Source organism: Emys orbicularis, chromosome 6 (genome assembly GCF_028017835.1).
Source record: "Emys orbicularis isolate rEmyOrb1 chromosome 6, rEmyOrb1.hap1, whole genome shotgun sequence".
NCBI lineage: Eukaryota > Metazoa > Chordata > Testudines > Emydidae > Emys > Emys orbicularis.
In genome coordinates this window covers 17816938-17837233 of record NC_088688.1, presented here as the reverse complement: position 1 = coordinate 17837233, position 20296 = coordinate 17816938, and the positions used below count along the sequence as shown (strand labels likewise).

The following is a 20296-nucleotide window of genomic DNA, read 5'->3' as shown; positions in this document are numbered from 1 at the left end:
AAGACATTCGTTTTCCTGCCAGATAGTCTTATCTTTTAAATAATGAAGCTATCACCCTATCATGTGATGCAACTAACTTTGATGTAGTATTGGCCCACTCACATAGCCGGCAGGAAAGATTTAATTATTGGAGTGTTTAAGTTTTTAGCTGACACATGTAAAATGCTTTGCCTGCCCTTCTCTCCAGAACATACTCTTACACAAACTGTTTACATGAAAGCAATTATCTTTCTAATAAACAATGGATGCTTTACAACTAAATATGCATTTGCAATTCACAGGATTTGTTTGATAAATAACCCAATTTTTTTTTGAAGAAAATATACGGATTTATACCCTACCAATGGGAAATGAATAAAACCATCAATTAATTATTACATGTCTATAAATTAGGCTAATGGTATGAGTAACTCCAGGAAACATCTCAGAGAGTTTCCTACTTATGGAGATGAATTTAACAAATATATATGTCCAATTTTTATGAAAATAAAGATATATGGGGATTTCTATTGCCCTCCATTAGTAGGTGTGTAGTTTTTGTTGGATCTTTTACATATTCACTATAGCAATACAAACATAATACCTGTTGCTAAGCAATATGATACATGGTGTTAATTTAAATCTGCCACCCTATATGCTTATGAAAATAAATGACCAAACTTTTAAAGGTTATCAAAATTGTACCTCCAAAACTTACACCCATATTTCATTAGCTTATGTGATTAGACACTTATGCACAAAAAAAAAAAAAAAAAAAAAACCACTCTACTTTGTACATACAATTGATTGTTTTGCATGCACAATGTTTGTATTATGCATTTTTATTACGTATTTTGTATGCACTTGCATGTTTCTTTGTCAAATTTAGATTTCATTTTCACTGTGTCAGCCATTGTGCTATCCTTTATGTTGGTACAGCCCCAATCAAACTGGAGCTCAATAAGTAACAAGTGCCACCTTTTGAAACCTCTCTTCTACCATTCATATATGACCATTATCGCTGAAGTATCTGAATCCAAGTTTGTCCCCAAAATTGTATTACACTCTCTGTTACATATTTCTCTCTGTATAAGCATGAAAATAAATACAAACTTAATTTCTATATAAAGCAACAGAGAGTCCTGTGGCACCTTTAAGACTTCATCAGACACTGATGAAGTGGGTATTCACCCACGAAAGCTTATGCTCCAATATATCTGTTAGTCTTAAAGGTGCCACAGGACTCTCTGTTGCTTTTTACAGATCCAGACTAACACCGCTACCCCTCTGATAATTTCTATATAATTCATTTTTAACATAACGTTATTATATATTTATATAGAGTCATAGTCAAGCCATAGTTAAGTGCATTACAGAGAATAAAGATATGGGCTGAGATTTTCAAGTCCCGAAAGGATTTGGATGTGAAATTTCTATTAATTTTCATGGACACTGGATAGCCAAATCCTCTACAGAGCATTGAAATTTCAGCCTTGGCCCATCCCACAGGATCCTATAATCGACTATAGGTGAGAAAAAAAATAAGATTTACATAATCGATAGGTGTTTCTCAATCCACAAATAGCTACAGTTCTGTATAATTTCATTGTTGGTTTCCAATGAGCATCTTTCAGCAAAGCTAAATAAGCATTTTATCCCAGAAGTTATCTTCCATTTCTGCATTTGATTCTTTGCAGATTGGAAACATAGGTTTACAATAAATAGTTAAAGTGAACTTTTGCAATTATAAAGTCATTTTTTAATTTTCAAAATGTAGCCAATAAAACATTGTATTGTATTAATGTTCCTAAAGCAATAGAATTAAAGTTTCCATCATGTGCAATTACTATAACATTGCATTATGACTTGATAAAAGGATATTGTTATACAAGCATTGAATATCCTATAATCCAACTTTGGGCTCTGTTCTCTAATGGAAGTATTTTTATGCATAAGCTTTAAAACCAGAATGCAAAATGAACAACACATTGAAATTATGCTATTGTTTGACAAAGTATTATCTATGTAGTTTCTTAAATCTTATTGAATAATGCTAATGTAGCTTGGTATTATTCTCCGATTAAAAAAAAAACACCTCTCAGAATTTAATATAATTCTGGTTCTATTAAAATTTGACACAATAGGGGAAAAAAGCCTGTTTCAAAATTTCTAAGACATCTTTCCACATGTTTCTCAGACAACATATTTTGTTAGTTAGCCAGTAAACCTATCATCTGAAACAAAGGAGAAAACATTTTTATGTAGAAGGTAACACCAGGGTGACCAGATGTCCTGATTTTATAGGGACAGCCCTGATATTCGGGGGAGGGGGGTTTCTTATATTGACCTATTACGCCCCACTCCCTATCCTGATTTTTCACTTTCTATCTGGTCACCCTAGGTAACACAGGAAATCCTCACTGCATCATTGCTTATTCATGCTTTCCACTAAAAGCAAGAACATAGGCACATAATACCTGATGTGAAAGCAAGGCCGTGGAGTCATAAGATAAAGAGAAAACAGTAAAACAATTTCAGTAAGCAATACTATAGTTATGCACAACTTGCTAAAATAAGATTGCAGATCACCATTGTATCCATTTATGATGCCATAAATAAGAAAAAACAGTTAACTGAATTGAGCAAATTGGGATTTGACATCAACAAATATTCTACTAGCAATTAGATTATAAACCAGAGACATCGTCAGACGTTTTACTCTGCTGTTTGATGTCCTTCCATGAGGTATATTGATTATGTGTATATACCGTTTATCGGTGAGTGAAAATCCTGTTCAAAGTAAGGTGGGAACCCCACCAGTTTACAGATAAGTACATGGAGACCCTCAGAGGAAGGAGTTATATAAGCGCTAATGGTTATCAACATTCTTGGGAAAGCAAAGGACTCCTCTTGCACAGAGTTTGGAAATCTGTACTCACCCATAACTGTGAGCTCTGCAGAGGCACTACTGTTCTCATTCTTGTAGCTGACAATGCAAGTGTATGTCCCAGAATCGTCATCAGTCACATTAAAAATAAGTAAGTTACTGCCAGCCAATAATGAATATTTTTTGGATCTGTAACATTGACCAAAAAAAAAAAAAAAATCCATGTTCACATTCATCTCCAATGAAAAGTACTCAAGATCTAAGGTACTGCATAGAGCCTTCTCAGCTGGCTAGTTCTGATCTTATAATGTTGTTATTAAATGTGATAATTAACTTTTGAATGCTGCTCTACCTGATTTAAATAGCATTTCATAAAAGAAGACATTTATGGCCAAATTCTGCCCTCAGATGTGCATGGCACAGCTGCAAATAAAGAAAACAGGAGTTTCATGTGCACATGCAGTCTTATTATCACTTAAAATGAAAGCCTGATCTCCTCAAAGCTGAACCAAACTGACAAGACTTAACATGGTAGTTAATGTTTTACCCTTACTTCACCCTGGGAAACGAACTTTCATTACATAAGAGACATGTGTATGACATACCTGACAGGAATAATTTCATCTCCTCGCATCCATGTGAAGGTGGGTGTGGGAAACCCAGAAACACAACACTCAAGAACGGCATCTTTTCCCTCAAGGGCTACCACATTTGATGGTCTCTGCAGGAAAAATTGCTGTCTGTGCAAACCTGGATCTATGAAGGAAAAAGAGAGAGTTATCATAAAATGCTGTTTGTGTTCAGAACAGGGAATCAAAACAGCCTATCAATAATGGACCCAAGGAATTCAGGTCTTCAAGTCTTATCTCTGAAGAAGGAAAAAAACCAGGAATAAAGAACTCAAGAAAGGGCTATGGAACGGAGATCTGATGGAGCTGTTTGTGGATGGAAGCCATTGGAGCTATTTGATTCTGGGGCGATGCTATCTTTTTGAATAGCTGTAGAAGCATTCTTTACAGATTGGAGTCAGAGCTGAGTCTTGGGAAGGCCACAGAAAAAGTTGCACTTGAGGCAAAAAGAGACAAAGGCATGTATAAGGATGTCAGAAAAGCTGGGGTCAAGGTAGTCACGGTATTTTGAAAGTGGTGATAAGCAGATTTACAAATATGAGAGGTGAGAGAGAGGAAAAGGGAAGCTCTAGTAAATCAAGGAAGTCATCAATATTATGAACCATGGACAGAAACGGAAAGTCTGAGTTGAGAAGGAAGCTAGGAGAAAGAGTAGTGTCCAAAAAGCTCCTTTGGCTCAAATTTACTGGGGAGATGTTGAGACACAGCTTCAAATTTAGTTGGTAGTAAAGCAGGCAGAAAATAACAGAAAGGGTGTCCAGGAAAGAGTCAAAGTGAAAAGTTTGGACAAAGACAGCCAGACAGCCCTATATTTGTTTACTGTATATATATATACATCGAGAAGTTTAACTAAGTTATCACTTTAGTTTACAGAGCAGATAAAACACTTGAGAACAGAACTGTGGAAATTCCTGATATGCCATGGGGATGAGATGTCTTAAGTCTGTTCCAACCCTATTTAAAATGATTTCTGAACACACACACACACACACACACACACACACACACACACACGCACACACACACACACAGAGTAACTACCATTACATATACTTCCATATCACCTGACAAACACTGACACCTGCAAATCTCACTTAAGTTAGCAGGAAGCCATAGTACTTAGCATCTCTCACGATCAGGTCCAAAGTAATGGCTCTGTTTTACCAAACATATAGCTAGAAATTTTATTTATTTGTATGCACTGGCTGATCTGTTGCTCCATGTCTACCATATACCCAGCCTTCCAAGGTACACAGCACAGGATTTACTTTGTGAAATTCTATGAGCTGCATTATGCTGGAAGTTGGATTAGATGATCAAAATGGCCTATAAGATCACTACCTTAGAAGGCGTAACAAATATACACTGGAGCTCTGGCAGCGGGGCTCGGGTGGGGTTTTAAAGGGCCTGGAGCTCCCCACAGCGGCTGGAGCCTCTGGCCCTTTAAATCACCATCCGAGCCTGGCTGCCAGAGTCCCAGAGGGGATTTAAAGGGCCCGGGGCTCCAGCTGCTGTGGGGAGCCCTGGTCCCTTTAAATCACAATTCTCCCCCAAGGAGTTCAGTCATAAATTTAATTAATGCATTATTTTTTTAACAAGCATAGTCAGCATGGAAACGTCCTCTGGAATGGTGGCCGAAGCATGCAGAGGCATACGAATGTTTAGCACAGGGGTCGGCAACGTTTGGCACGCGGCTCACCAGGGTAAGCACCCTGGCGAGCCGGGCCAGTTTATTTACCTGCTGACGTGGCAGGTTCGGCCGATCGCGGCCCCCACTGGCCGCGGTTCGCCGTCCCGGGCCAATGGGGGTGGCAGGAAGCCGCAGCCAGCACATCCCTCGCCCGGGCCGCTTCTCGCCGCCCCCATTGGCCCGGGACGGCGAACCGCGGTGAGTGGGAGCCGTGATCGGCCGAACCTGCCGCGTCAGCAGGTAAATAAACTGGCCCGGCCCGCCAGGGTGCTTACCCTGGCGAGCCGCGTGCCAAATGTTGCTGACCCCTGGTTTAGCATATCCAGCACATAATGCCGGCTACAAAAGTGCCATGCAAACACCTGTTCTCACTTTCAGGTGACGTAAATAAGAAGCAGGCAGCATTATCTCCTGTAAATGTAAACTAACTTGTTTGTCGAGTGATTGGCTGAACAAGAAGTAGGACTAAGTGGACTTGTAGGCTCTAAAGTTTTACATTATTTTTGTTTTGGATTGCAGTTATGTAACAACAACAAAATCTACATTTGTAAATTGCACTTTCACGATAAAGAGATTTCACTACAGTACCTATATGAGGTAAATTGAAAAATACTATTTCTTTTATCGTTTTTACAATGCAAATATTTGTAATAAAAATAATAATATAAAGTGAGCACTGTACACTTTGTAGTCTGTGTAATTAAATCAAAATATTTGAAAATGTAGGAAATCATCCAAAAATATTTAATACATTTCAATTAGTATTCTATTGTTTAACAGTGTGATTAAAACTGTGATTAATCACAATCAATATTTTTAATCACAATTAATTTTTTTGAGTTAATCGCATTAGTTAACTGCGGTTAATCAACAGCCCTAGTTATTTCACCTGTTTCTCTATTGCTTCAGTTTTGCCTGGCCAAATTTTTGATATAGCTGAAGTGTATCAGATACACATACTTTAATGGAAACCCTAATAAAAATGATACAGCTAGGTTAGTGATTTTTTAAATTTGAAAATGCTTATCTGAATGTGAAATTGCCAAATTTCGTCTAAATCTGAAATGTATTGAGCCTTTCTTTGATAACTTCAAATCATAGCTTAAACTATTTAGATGAAATAATTAAGATAGACATGAAAATCTAAGTTGCAAGGAAACTTATTTATTTTTTCAAATCTTCTTTAGACCAGAATTTTAAAACAGGAGGCTTGATGCTTGAGCACACATGCCCACCTGCATTAGCACATGTAAACAACATAATCGTATGGGCAAATGGCAACCAGCACAGGCAATCACGCAGTTTCTCAGGCTAGGTCTACACTGCAGCGGGGGTCCGACCTAAGATACGCAACTTCAGCTGCGTGAATACCGTAGCTGAAGTTGCGTATTTTAGGTTGGCTTACCTGGCGGTGAGGACGCGGGAAAGTCGACCGCTGCCGCGCTGCCGCCGACTCCGCTGCCGCCTCTTGCCGAGGTAGATTTCCGGAGTCGACGGCAGAGCGATCAGGGATCGATTTTACCGCGGCTTCACTAGACGCGGTAAGTCGATCCCCGAAAAACCGATTGCTACCCGCCGGATCGGCGGGTAGTGAAGACAAAGCCTCAGTACACATATGTATAATACCGTTGCATAATCATGCTTCTGCTTTTTTTTCCTTCAAAATTTGCTCTTTACATTCATCCAAGCCTCATTTGTCTGACTTCCCTCACCCTCTGACCACCTATTTCCTAGCAGGACTGCTTTTTTTAAAATCTCCAGTAGTTTCTAAATTTGTAGTGTGGTGCCTCAGACTCAGCCCAGCTCCCTCTCTTTCTCTCTGTCACTTAGCTGCTTCTACTTATTAATGCACAAATTACCTGGCACAAGGAGGAGGTACTGTGCTGTATGGTAACAAACACCATTTCAATACACTGCCCCATTAAGACCTTACAAGTGCAAGGCCAGACCTCTATCTGAACTTTTCTTTCCTGCTTAGCCACAGAAATGCTAGTTGGAAAGGCAGCATTATCTACACATCCGTATTTCATTTGGAAGTCCACTTCAAAAGCAGATACAAATTATAAATGAGTCATTCTTGAAACATCAGCAGAATTGAATGAAAGCTCTACCTGAGTGAGGGAGTGCAGAGCACGGTCAGAGACTGTAGCAGAATGGTACATTAAGATCTTAATAGAAAATCAGTTACAAAAAGAAGGATGAGGAAATCACCTGCAATTTTCTGAAAAGCAAAGGGAAGAATAGAATCTCTGGTCTACTTAGAAATGGTAGGAACTCCTGCACAAAGTGGGGCAAGACCCTGTAAGGTGCTGAGGACCTCCTGGAAGTTGATGACTGTGCTCTCATCTCCCATATACGTCATTAAGAGTTGAATGTGTTCAATGTTTCCCCAAAGGTGATCAGCACTTCACAGAATCAGGATCTTAGCCCTTCCTTATGCCAGCTGTATAAAGGCTATAATAAATTTTAGGACAAGAGGGATACATTTTGTTAATTGCTGAGCAAATCTGACATTTTGGGTATTGAATGATAGTCCCACCATCAATATTTGGAAACAAGAATTGATCTGCTATCTCAGGGTATCAAACCTGACATATAATCCCAAAAAACAACTGTCAAAACTCACATATGCTGGTTAACTGGAATGTGAAAAAGAATGTCAATTTTAACGTAAAATAATGCAACTACAGGCTTCTGAAAATCACACACATCAGGGTGTTATACAAACTTTTTCTGTGCCGTGAAAGGGAGAACAGCTTTTAACACACACTGATTACTTAACAATTAGCGTATTTATTACTGTTACTTTTTGTTTTTTATGTTTGATTGGGCAGATCCTCAGCTGATTTAAAAGGTCCAATGAAGTCAGAGGAACTACGTCACTTTCACCAGCTGAGATTATGGTCCAATATGATTTTATTAGTGATATTTAGTGAAAAAAATATTGATTATGAAAGTTTACTGGATTATATTTTTGCTTAGCCATAAGAAGGTAAAATCGCAATAAAAATATTACAAATTCATTTCCCGTATTTTTGCCCAAACTGTATGCAATTTGTCACTTGTACTTGTCATATTCACACTCTATACATGAAGAGAGAAGAAAAAAGGTAAGAAAAAGAAAACGTCATAATAAAAGAAATAGAAACTAAATACTGTAATAACACTCAACTATGTCTAAAGGAGAAGGGAAGTGGTCAAAAAATAATTCACCCTGCCCCTTCAGCATCCTTCACAGACATTGTACTCTGACACACAAGGTTCATGAGAACCTAGTACAGACAACCCATAGTCCTGTTCTGCCTCAACCAGTTAGTAGATCTGGGATAGCAAATATTATGGCAGGGAGCAATTAGGCATGTTCTATCAGTGAATCTGGAGGCCCCAGGCTTAAACACCAATAGCTTGATTCTGTCCTTACATAAGAATGGCCATACAGGCCAATGGTCCATCTTGCCCTGTATCCTGTCTTTGACAGAGGTCAATGCCAAATGCTTCAGAGGGAATAAACAGAACAGGGCAATTATTGAGTGATCCATCCTGTCATCCACTCCCAGCTTCTGGCAATTGGAAGTTTAGGTATACCCAAAGGAGAGGGTAGCATCTTGGCTAATAGCCATTGATAGACCTATCCTCCATGGACTTATCCAATTCTTTTTTGAACCCAGTTACACTTTTGGCCTTCACAACATCCCCTGGCAATGAGTTCCACAGGTTGACTGTGTGTTGTGTGAACAAGAACTTCCTTTGGTTTGTTTTAAACCTGCTGCCAATTCATTTAATTGGGTGACCCCCTGGTTCTTGTGTTATGTGAAGGGGTAAATAACACTTCCTTATTCACTTCCCCAGACTCTTCATGATTTTATAGACCTTTATCATATCCCCCCTTAGTGGTCTCTCTATTGCAAGCTGAAAAGTCCCAGTCTTCTTTAATCTCTCCTCAAATGGAAGCTGTTTCAAAACCTTAATCATTTTTGTTGCCCTTCTCTGTACATTTTCCAAATCTAATATATCTTTTTTGAGTTGAGGTGACTAGAATTGCACACAATATTCAATTTGTACTCATACCATGGATTTATATAAAGGCATAATGATATTTACTGTCATACTATCTATCAATTTCCTAACAGTTCCTAACTTTTTGTTAACTTTTTTGACTGGCACTGCACATAGACCAGGTGTTTTCAGAGAACTATCCACAATGACTCCAAGGTCTCTTTCTTGAGTGGTAATGGCTAATTTAGACCCCCATCATTTTGAATGTATAGCTTGGATTATGTATTCAAATGTACATTATTTTGCATTTATCAACATTGAATTTCATCTGCCATTTTGTTGCCCAGTCACTCAGTTTTGTGAGATCCCATTATAACTCCTCACAGTCTGCTTTGGACTTAGTTATTCTGAGTAATTTTGTATCATCTGTAAATTTTGCCATCTCACTGTTGACCCCTTTTTCCAGATCTTTTATGAATATGTTGAATATCACTGGTCCTAGTACAGATCCCTGGGGGACACCACTATTTACTTCTCTCCGTTCTGAAAACTGACCATTTATTCCTATCCTTTGTTTCCTGTCTTTTAACCAGTTACTGATCCATAAGAGGACCTTCCCTCTTATCCCATGACTGCTTACTTTGATTAAGAGCCTTTGGTGAGGGACCTTGTCAAAGGCTTTCTGAAAAGTCCAAGTACACTATATCCACTGGATCATCCTTGTCCACACACTTGTTGATCTCCTCAAAGAATTCTACTAGATTCGTGAGGCATGATTTCCCTTTAGAAAAGCCCTGTGGACTCTCCCCCAACATAGTGTTCATCTATGTGCCTGATAATTCTATTCTTTAATATAGTTTTAACCAATTTGCCTAGTACTGAAGATAGGCTACTGACATGTACTTGCCAGGATCACCTCTGGAGCCTTTTTTAAAAATTTGCATCATATTAGCTACCCTTCAGTCAGCTGGTACAGAAGCTGATTTAAGTGATAAGTTACATACCACAGCTAGTAGTTTGCAATTTCATATTTCAGTTCCTTCAGAACTCTCGGATGAATACCATCTGGTCCTGCTGACTTATTACTGTTTAATTTATCAATTTCTTCCAAAATCTCTACTGACACCTCAGACTGGGACAGTTCCTCAGATCTGTCACCTAAAAAGAATGTCTCATGTATGGGAATCTCCCTCACATCCTCTGCATTGGAGATGGATACAAAGAATTAATTTAGGAAGTACTTTTATCCCCATTTCACAGATGAGGACCTGAGACCCAGAGAGTAAATGACTTATCCAAAGTCAAACAGGAAATCTGGCAGGGAATTAAACTCCGGTCTCCCCATTCTCAGGCTAGTGCCCCTCATCATAATTTATTGTTATTATTCATTATTATTTACTGATTAGTCCTTTAATCAAACCAGGGGTATATATTATGTCTGTATCATATCTTATAAATAAGGGTTGTGATGCATTTAATCTCATATCAATTGTAATTCAGACAAGAATAATTCAAATTCTGTTTAATATCCCACCCCGTGAGCCTCCCCAAGAAGGAATAACTAAGGAAGTTACAGGGAATTTGGCTCATTCAGCATTACAGAAATGGAGAGTGCCTGGCAGGAAATAGAGACTGTCATTACTGCATTTGAGCTATGCTGTACATTACTATGAAAATGGGGACTGGTTCCATACGATGACCTATTTTGCTGGCCTGCAATACACAGTCTCTTATTGTACTCAATTACTTTTGCACTACAGTCCATTAGTAAGAGTTGTTCAGCTGAAAGAAAACTATCATATCATATATATGAATTTTGCTGAACATATTTGCTAATACTGTATATCAGGCCAGTATAATGTTATTTTATTATTGCAGCAGTTTTTCTATTGCAAACTGCAGAACAGATTCCTTTAATATGACATTAATGTCTATAAGTGCTCATAGTCACATTTCTAAATTTGATTAGAAGAGATAAAGATTCATACTTACTAAAACCCAATTTTGCTCTCTCCTGTTACAGAGACAAGGACAAACCAATTCCCTGACCTGATCTTACCATCACGCCTAGAGGCTGCATAGTTAATCCTACCAAAAAAGCAAAGGTTATGTATGAACAACGATAGAGAAATCTGTCATTAAAATGATACTGATCTGTCAATATACAGAATGCATTAAAGTGTATAACCACAATATAGTAATGTGTTTGGGATTTTGCTTCCCCCGAAGGAAATTCAGGCCTGGCTTGGCAGAGCTATAGAACGTCATATGAGCCTATGTGGATAAGCAATAAAGAGGTAAAAAGATCATAACATTTGTACTGACACCCATCAAGGCATTCTTCTTGCTACAATATTTGCAAAATACATTTACAGTTTGCAAGAGAGGCAGTCAACTAATGATTGGAATATGGGATGAGGAGTCAGCTTTGCGGCTGCCTTGCTGTGTGACCTTGAACCTTCAGTTTTCCTGACTTGTGATGGGAATAAAAATATTTACAAGCCTTTGAAATAATGAACATTTTATTATTGGGGTTATTACTTTTAGCTATTTAGGTGGAGGGTTTTTTTAAAATTAAATGTACCAGAATTTTGTCAAGAAAACAGTTGTTTTGGAAAAGCTTCTTCCGCTGCGATTTAATTGTCAGTGGCAAAATGTTACAGAATGAGGAACTGTAATATAGCTAAATTAGCCCATATCCTTAATAAATTATGAATCCACACAGTCAAGAAAATATTAATGTAACCCTACATAATTCCTTTAACCCCACTCAATATTGCTCTGTTTATACATTCAGGGATTGCATTAGCTCTTTTGGCCACAGGGCCACACTGGAAGTTCATGATTACCATTACCCCCAAGTCTTTTTCATAGTCACTGCTTCCAAGGAGTCCCCTCATCCTGTAAGAATAGCCTGCATTCTTTGTTCCTAAATGTATGACTCTACATTTGGCCATTTTGAAATATGTATTGTTTGCTCATACCCACCTTACCAAAAAATCCAGATCACTCTGTATTAGTGACCTGTCCTCTCCATTATGTACCACTTCCCCAGTCTTTGGGTCATCTGGAAGCTTTATCAGTAATGATTTTATGTTTTCTTCCATTAACAAAAAATGTTAAATAGCACAGGGCCAAAACCCATCCCTGCTGGACTCCACTAGAAACACATCTGCTCAGTGATGATTCCCCATTTACAATTACATTTTGAGACCTATCAGTTAGCCAGTTCTTAATCCATTTAATGTGTGCCATATTGATTTTGTATTGTTCTAGTTTCGTAATCCAAATGTCATGTGGTACCAAATCAAACGGTTTGCAGAAGACTAAGTATATTACATCAACACCATTACCTTGATCAAGCAAAGAAATCACATCAAAAAGATAAAGTTAGTTTGACAAGTTCTGTCTTCTATAAATCCATGTTGATTGGCATTAATAACATTACCCTCCTTTAATTCTTGATTGACCCCTGTATCAACTATTCCTTATTTTTCCCAAGTTCAATGTCAGGCTGACGGGTCTATAATTACCTACCTAATCCTCTATCTTTTAAAAATACTGACACAACATTAAGAACAAGGAGTACTTGTGGCACCTTAGAGACTAACAAATTTATTTGGGCATAAGCTTTCATGGGCTAAAGCCCACTTCAGATGCATGCAGTGGAAAATACAGTAGGAAGAGATAGATAGATAGATAGATAGATAGATAGATAGATAGATAGATAGATAGATAGATAGATAGATAGATAGATAGATAGATAGATACAGAGAACATGAAAAAATGGGTGTTGCCATACCACTCTAAGGAGACTAATCGATGAAGGTGGCCTATTATCAGCGGGAGAAAAAAAAAATTTTGTAGTGATAATCAGGATGTCCCATTTCCAACAGTTGACAAGATTGTGAGAGTAACAGTAGGGGGAAAATTAACATGGGGAAATAGTTTTTACTTGGTGTAATGACCCATCCACTCCCAGTCTTTATTCAAGCCTAATTTAATGGTGTCCAGCTTGCAAATTAATTCCAGTTCTGTAGTTTCTCATTGGAGTCTGTTTTGGAAGGCTTTTGTTGCAGAATTGCGATTTTAAGACTATTTTCCCAAATACAGAACAGAAATATTTGTTAAACACTTCTACCTTCTCTGCATTAATATTGACAGTTGTACCATTTTTATGTAGCAATGGAAAAGTACTGTTGTTAGGATCTCTTTTGTTCCTAATATACTTGAAACAATCATTGTCCTTAACTCTGCTGGCCACTGGTTTTGTCTTATGCTTCTCTTATCATTTTTCTGCAATTCCTAGCATCTAATTTATATTAATCACTATAAAATTTCCCTTTTTTGTATTCAATATATATCAAATACACACACACACACACACACACACACACACACACACACACAGAGTTTCTACTTCCCGTCCCAGCCAGACTTGTTTTCTAACCAATGTAATCTCTCTCAATTTTGGCTTTTTGAGCATCTAGTAAAATATATTTAAACTGTTCCCAGTTATCACTTGCATTTTTCTATTTAATTCTTTCATCCAGCTGATCTGGCTCACAATTGTTTTCTGTTGCACCTTTCGTAGCTATAGCTGTGTCCACTATGACTTTGCCCCTCCTATCCCTGGCCCTGCCCCTTACAACAGAACTTGTGTAGGGAGCCTTCTAAAACTGCCTATGGCTGTCTTACTCAATTCCTGCACAGGGAGAATTTGCTCCGAGCTGGACCCTGGGTTTTTCTGGCCCCTTTACACTGCAAAATAAAGAGTCCATAACAGGAGGGAGAGGACATCCTCAGGAACCCTTACACACAGTTCCCTCTTCTAAACATCTGGCAATCCTGCCTAATTCTGGACAATTGTTGGATAGCTACTTGCCCACATTACATATTGCAGGTAAACACTGTGCGCTGCATCCCTAGCCTAGCCCCAGATCTGGCACAAGTGGCTATGAGTCTTGAACAGCTGAAGTAGCAGCTCCTATACCACTCCTCCTCCCTCCACCTTCAGTGGATGTATGACAAACAAAGGTGCATGGGCTTCTTTATACCCAGAAGATCCCATCTGTACAACAGAATCCAGGGTCCAGGATTGGAGAAGGGTGAAGATGAGCTTTATGCAACCTTTTCACACCTCTTTACATGCCTCACCTGTGCACTTCTCAGCATCTAACCTGGTATTTCTGATTTTTTAGCTCTCCTATGACAGAAGAAATATTTTTTATCTTTTAGCACCCAACAATTTTCATTATTAAATCTGTAGTGTCATTGTGGTGTAAAATAGCTTTGCCATTGGAAAGTAAAGGCCACTCCAATACAGCAGGTATTCTTTTTGACTGCTTTCCAAGCATATTGTCCCAACTTGATTTAAAGTGAAAAGAACTAGTCCACTCTTGTCTCTATCCCCAGATTTGTAAACTAATCTATTCCCCACCTACTGACAATCTTCAACCTAGTGAGATCATCCACAATCTAGTTAGATCTCATGAAGTTCATCCTGTACAATGGGTCTTCAAATAACAAATTGCATTTCAAATACATTCAGAGGCAAATTACATGATACTATTATTGCCCTTCTTCTGACCTAAATCTGTGCATCGAATACCTTAAACACAAAAATCAATCCTATCCAAACTGATCACAGGAAACTGAATTTATTTAATAAAGAAGAAAAACCCTAATCTGGCAACAAGCCAAGGAGTTTTGAGCAGACAAGGTAAAATCAGAAGTTTCTTGGTAGCTATTTGTTATTGCACTTACAGCTCTATTACTCCTGTTATTTTACTTATACCAGTTCTATGTGGAAAGTGACACATTGACTAGGTATATATGCCTATATCTGTATTTATTTTCCCATCCATCTGCATATATGCCATACACAGTGATATTGGTATGTTACATGTTGTGTAGCCAATATATTGGCCTACTGAGAACAGCATCCCATTATATTCTCTAAGTATCACAGACTACTTTTCTACCTATAAAATTTTATACCATGTCTGGAAAAATATACATTTATGAGTGGATGGTTATTTACAGCCAGGACTGAAATTCAGGACACTGTTTTGTTAAAGCTTAGCGTAAAGCTAGCTTGGAAATACAAAACCTTTATATAATTAATGGGTATGTCACATAAAAGAGACTTTCATACTGGAAAAAAAATGAAACTACATCATGCTAATAATATGGATTTATCGTTCTGTGTTGTGCTTCCATAAATTTCAGTACACTATGGCTAAATAGCAAGAAAGCCTGTCTCCCCCGGGATAACACACAGCCTCTCCTAAATGATCCTTCTCTAGGAGGAACTCTCTCTTTCCCCAGGGTAAGCCACATGGCCTCGCCACCTTCTGCTTCACACCTTGAGCACCCCTGCTTCAAACCTTGCCCAGCTAGTCCAAATGAGACAGGCTCCTGGTAGAGACTTGTACACTCATCAGAGATTAATGCACCTCACCAAGCCTTTTCAATGACACTCAAATAGCATTGTCAAAATTGTAGGATTTATTAATCAACTGGAACACAGCATAGGAAGTCCTGAGGTTAGCATAGAGAATAGAAGGTTTAAGCACATAAACCATTCTGATTAGTCCAGAGCCCTGCCAAGCTGTAGTGAACCCACATATTCAGGATGTCTGTCTGTCTCTCAGTCTGACCTACTTCATCAAATCCCATGTGAGAGTCCTGACTCTTTCCAGTAGCCAACTCTTATCCTCCCTATCTCACACCTCTGTCCTTTGTTCTCTAGCTGGGGGATGTTGCTCCGCCTTCCTGCTAAGAGAGGTGGGGAAATCCATCTCTCTATGGTTGCTTGGCGTCAGTGTCCTGGTGACTGGATTTGTCATTGTTGTCCCAGATTCTCTGTTGCTATGGGGTCAGCCTCAGCCAGTCTTTTTTCAATAACCCATTCAGGCTCAGACACCAACGTGGCATTCATACCTGTATCTCTTGCCTACCCTGAGAGCATAACAATCTTTTTACCCTCCCCACATCAAAGCCTTGCAAAAATTGAGGGAAACTGAGGCACAAATTGGTGTCAATATATTACAGAAAATTCCCACTTCGTTACAGCGAGGCCCCCAAAATCATGAGATTGAAAAAAATAATCTGATGATTTTAAGCCAAATAATAAAACTTGGGTTCTTTTTATTTGTTGTCTGGTTTCTGAGCCAGTGAGGTGCACTTAGGCTCCTCAACCATGAGGGCTAGAATCTCATCACTTCCTCCAACATAAACTAACAGTTACTTGAATCCAGAAGCTGGGGATTTAAGTAAAACACCAAATATTGCAAACCCGGTAATCAAATTGCAAGACTTGGCTACACTGGAGTGAACATTAAATATTTACACACAGTAAATTTCAAACACATCATTAGTGACAACTAAGTTTAAAAAGTGCAAAATCCCTCATGTGTAGTGAAGAAAAGAGTTTGGCAATTGGACCAGGCCGTAAAAAATAAGATTTTTTGTATTTGCAAACTTCACAAACCCCAACATGCTTGGGAGGCAGGGGAGAGTGGGAAATTGCTTTCTAACATTGTATTGAGATGAAGAGCAATATAGAGACAGTATGCAGATCGAGGGAAGTGATTATTCCCCTCTATTCGGGGAATAATCACACTGGAGTATTGCATCCAGTTTTGGTCCCCCCACTACAGAAAGGATTTGGATAAATTGGAACGAGTCCAGCAAAGGGCAACGAAAATGATTAGGGGGTTGGGGTACATGACTTACAAGGAGAGGCTGAGGGAACTGGGGTTATTTAGTCTGCCGAAGAGAAGAGTGAGGGAGGATTTGATAGCAGCTTTCAATTACCTGAAAGGGGGTTCCAAAGAGGATGGAGCTCAACTGTTCTCAGTGGTGGCAGATGACAGAACAAGGAGCAATGGTCTCAAGTTGCAGTTGGGAAGGTCTAGGTTGGATATTAGGAAACACTATTTCACTAGGAGGATGGTGAAGCACTGGAATGGGAGGTGGTGGAATCTCCTTCCTTGGAGGTGTTTAAGGCCCAGTTTGACAAAAGCCCTGGCTGGGATGATTTAGTTGGGGTTGGTCCTGCTTTGAGCAGGGGATTGGATTAGATGACCTCCTGAGGTCTCTTCCAACCCTAATATTCTATGATTCTATGCTGAGAATAATTCAGCTGAGTTGACCTAACTGTTCCATTACAAAATAAATTAATGTTCCGATGATAGGAATGCAAAATACAGCATTGAAAAAAAGTCTAAAGCAATCATTTCCATATCAGTATGTTGTTTGGGCTGAGGCTGGCATCTCCCCTATCTTCAGTCTTACTCTGAGTCTTTTTTTTTTTTTTTTAAAGTCCCTCATCCTATATCTTGGCTTCTAGTTCTATTTAGCTGTATTAAAATGCATGTTGTTCAAGTGAGCCCAGACCACTCTCCATCATTATTTACCACTCCACCAATTTTTGTGTCATTTGCAAATTTTACCAACAATGATTTTATATTTTCTTCCAGATCATTGATAAACATATTGAATAGAACTAGGCCAAGAACAGATTCCTGTAGCACCCCAGGGGACCAATTTAGCCTAATAGCGATGACTTTTGTTCAACTGGGACAGTAATTCCACTTTTATGAGAATACCTTCTGCCAGTGCTGTGGGGCTAAGTGGTGCTTAAGCAGATGTGAAGTTCCAATCTCTGGTCTTTTAATGCAGAAGTTACTTAACAACCATCAAAGCTTCATGCAATTCAGAGTGTGTCTTATTACTTCAACAGGAACAGCAACTTTAAAAAAAAAATCTCTCTCATATTGCCCTTACATTTATGGTGCATTCACCCTCCTCCCCCACCCCCCACCCCCATAGGTACAAGTGTGCACATGGAGCTGATCACCCAAAGGCAAATTAACACTATTTTTCATTAAATAAGAACAGGTTGCAAGTTTTTTTCATCCTGGGTGCAGCACATTGTGTGTGATTTTGGGGGGGGGGGGGAAGGGGGGGGGGAATTCTGCACTGTAATTCAGCAGAGGTAAGCTGTGTGAGACAAAAGAGAAGACTCCAGAATAGGTAACACTAGACCCATCAATGTCATCTGCCCCAAGAACAATGCAGGGTTATTATTTACAAAAGGAAAATTAATGCTTTCAGACAATTAACTACACAACTTATGCACTGGGGAAAAAAATCATTGCACTTCAGCAGGGTACGGGCTTCTCAAAAAAAACAACTGGACCAATCAATTTACACCAGGGATGAGTTTGGGAATGATTTTGTATCATATGATTCTTTTCTGTGTACAAGAAGCTTCTTTGCTCTATATTGATTAGAGGAGTATATGTGGTGATGTGAGCATCTCTCTTGTTTTCTGCAGTCTTGTAGTGTCTGTCCAAAGTGTCTGGTTGAGGTTATGTTTCTGGAATCTGAAGTAAAGGGGTGCATTTTAATTAAAGGTTAGGTCTGTGCATCGGGAATAAGCATTCTTTGGGGGAAAATGTGTGTTGACTATTCGTAAAACAAAGGAAGAAGTGAGACAATGAAAGGGTGTTAGTTTGGTTAAAAAGCCTTTGCTCAGATAAGCATCCAGTAGTTCCAAAGCTCATCCCAAGTTTAATCCAGTGATGTGTTGGAGTCTGATAGCAGAGGTTAGTGGCTCTCTTTTTGAAATCCTGCCTCCAAGCTGAAGGCAAAGTTGGCTACTACTACACCATCCCATACCTGCCAGAGATGACTTACCCCAGTTGCTCATAATAGTACATTGCAAGAGAAAATGTTTTGCCTTTGGAATAAACCAGATTGCACCAACTGGCAGGTATTGTCAAAAATATTCTCATGGGAGGACACTCCCAGACATCCTTATCTATTTGGTATTATAAATAAGAGTTGAACTTGGTGTCTCTGTCTTTGGTCACAGTAATGACAGCACATTTTGAGTTTAAATGGGAAAATAAATGAATAGATTCTCCAGTCCCTCCGCTCTCCTCTCTGCCATCATAAACACATCAGGTACATGGGATTTACCATAGGCTCAGAGGGATACTTACAGGATTCCCCTTGCTAAACCCTGGGCAACACATCACTGAATTTTATTGATGTTTATCCCAAATTCAGCCATGTTGACCCAGCACTGAAAATACTGAGAACAGGATTTCTTGTGAAATTTCCACTTCTCCTTAGCTTCAGTGAGGTTGGAAATTCCATGAGAATACCCATTCTCCAAGGATTTTGGCACTACTGCTTCTGGTCCCACATGGAATCAGGAAGTGCAAGAGCTCAAAGTAAACTGAATTTTCCAGAAATCAGAAAAAATCTGGCTTCAGTTTGGGTTTTGGATGATGGCCTGAGACAGCTCGCATTTTATCCAAACTATCCATTTCCCATATTGCTAGTGAGGATCAGGAACATTGTTTTAGAAGGTGGAATTCAAAAGTGTGAAGGAATGCTGTCAAGACCTATCTTTCTATGGCCAGATACTGCTCTCCGAGTTGTGCCTGCACTGAAATCAATGAGGGCTGGAAGCACATATCTACAGGCTGAATTTGACCGAGAGTCTCTCTCGCCAAGTTTTTAGTACTCTCTTAGAAGACTAAAGGGAAGACCTTTCCAAAACAAAATGTTTCTTCTTTTGAATTCCCCCCCCCCCCATTCTGATTTTAGAGGAACACACCTTGTTTCTACCTATTTTTTTCAGTAGTGTCTTGTTTATTTAGAGGATTACTGATCATGCCACAAGAATCATTTGAGTTATAGGTTTAATGATCTAAATTAATTTGTGCTCTTTGGTGGATAAATGGATTAAAGGTGTCAAATTCTGTTTTGCTTCCCATCCCCACTTTCAAAGCAAAAGAATAAGAGTATTTATCCATGCTTAACTAAAAATTCCCTTTCTTCAAGCAATGAGGCTTATAGATCCATTACAATGGGAACTTCCACCTGCTTGCAGCTTGGGGCCAGCCAGACCTGTCAGTAACTGGCAGCAGGGGAATGCCCTGCCCCCGATGTATCTTCCAGTTGAGAAAGTTTCTACAATCAGAATAATTCAACTAAAATCTGTAACTTAAGAAAGTGTGTTACATATACTTTGAGGAAAACCACAAAAATTTCTCCTACTGCAGAACATGGTAAATTCCACCAAATGACAAC

At 38.9% G+C, this 20296-nt stretch overlaps 1 protein-coding gene across 1 annotated transcript in view; it reads right to left on the bottom strand.

Moving 5' to 3' along the window:
* Positions 1-20296, bottom strand: part of DCC (DCC netrin 1 receptor) — a 923941-nt gene that overhangs the window by 471272 nt on the left and 432373 nt on the right. Inside the window, exons 4-5 of the mRNA XM_065406266.1 lie at positions 3472-3622; positions 2919-3055 (exon numbers count right to left, since the gene is read on the bottom strand). Coding sequence (XP_065262338.1) covers positions 2919-3055; positions 3472-3622 — 288 coding nt within the window. The remainder of the gene's footprint in view (positions 1-2918; positions 3056-3471; positions 3623-20296) is intronic.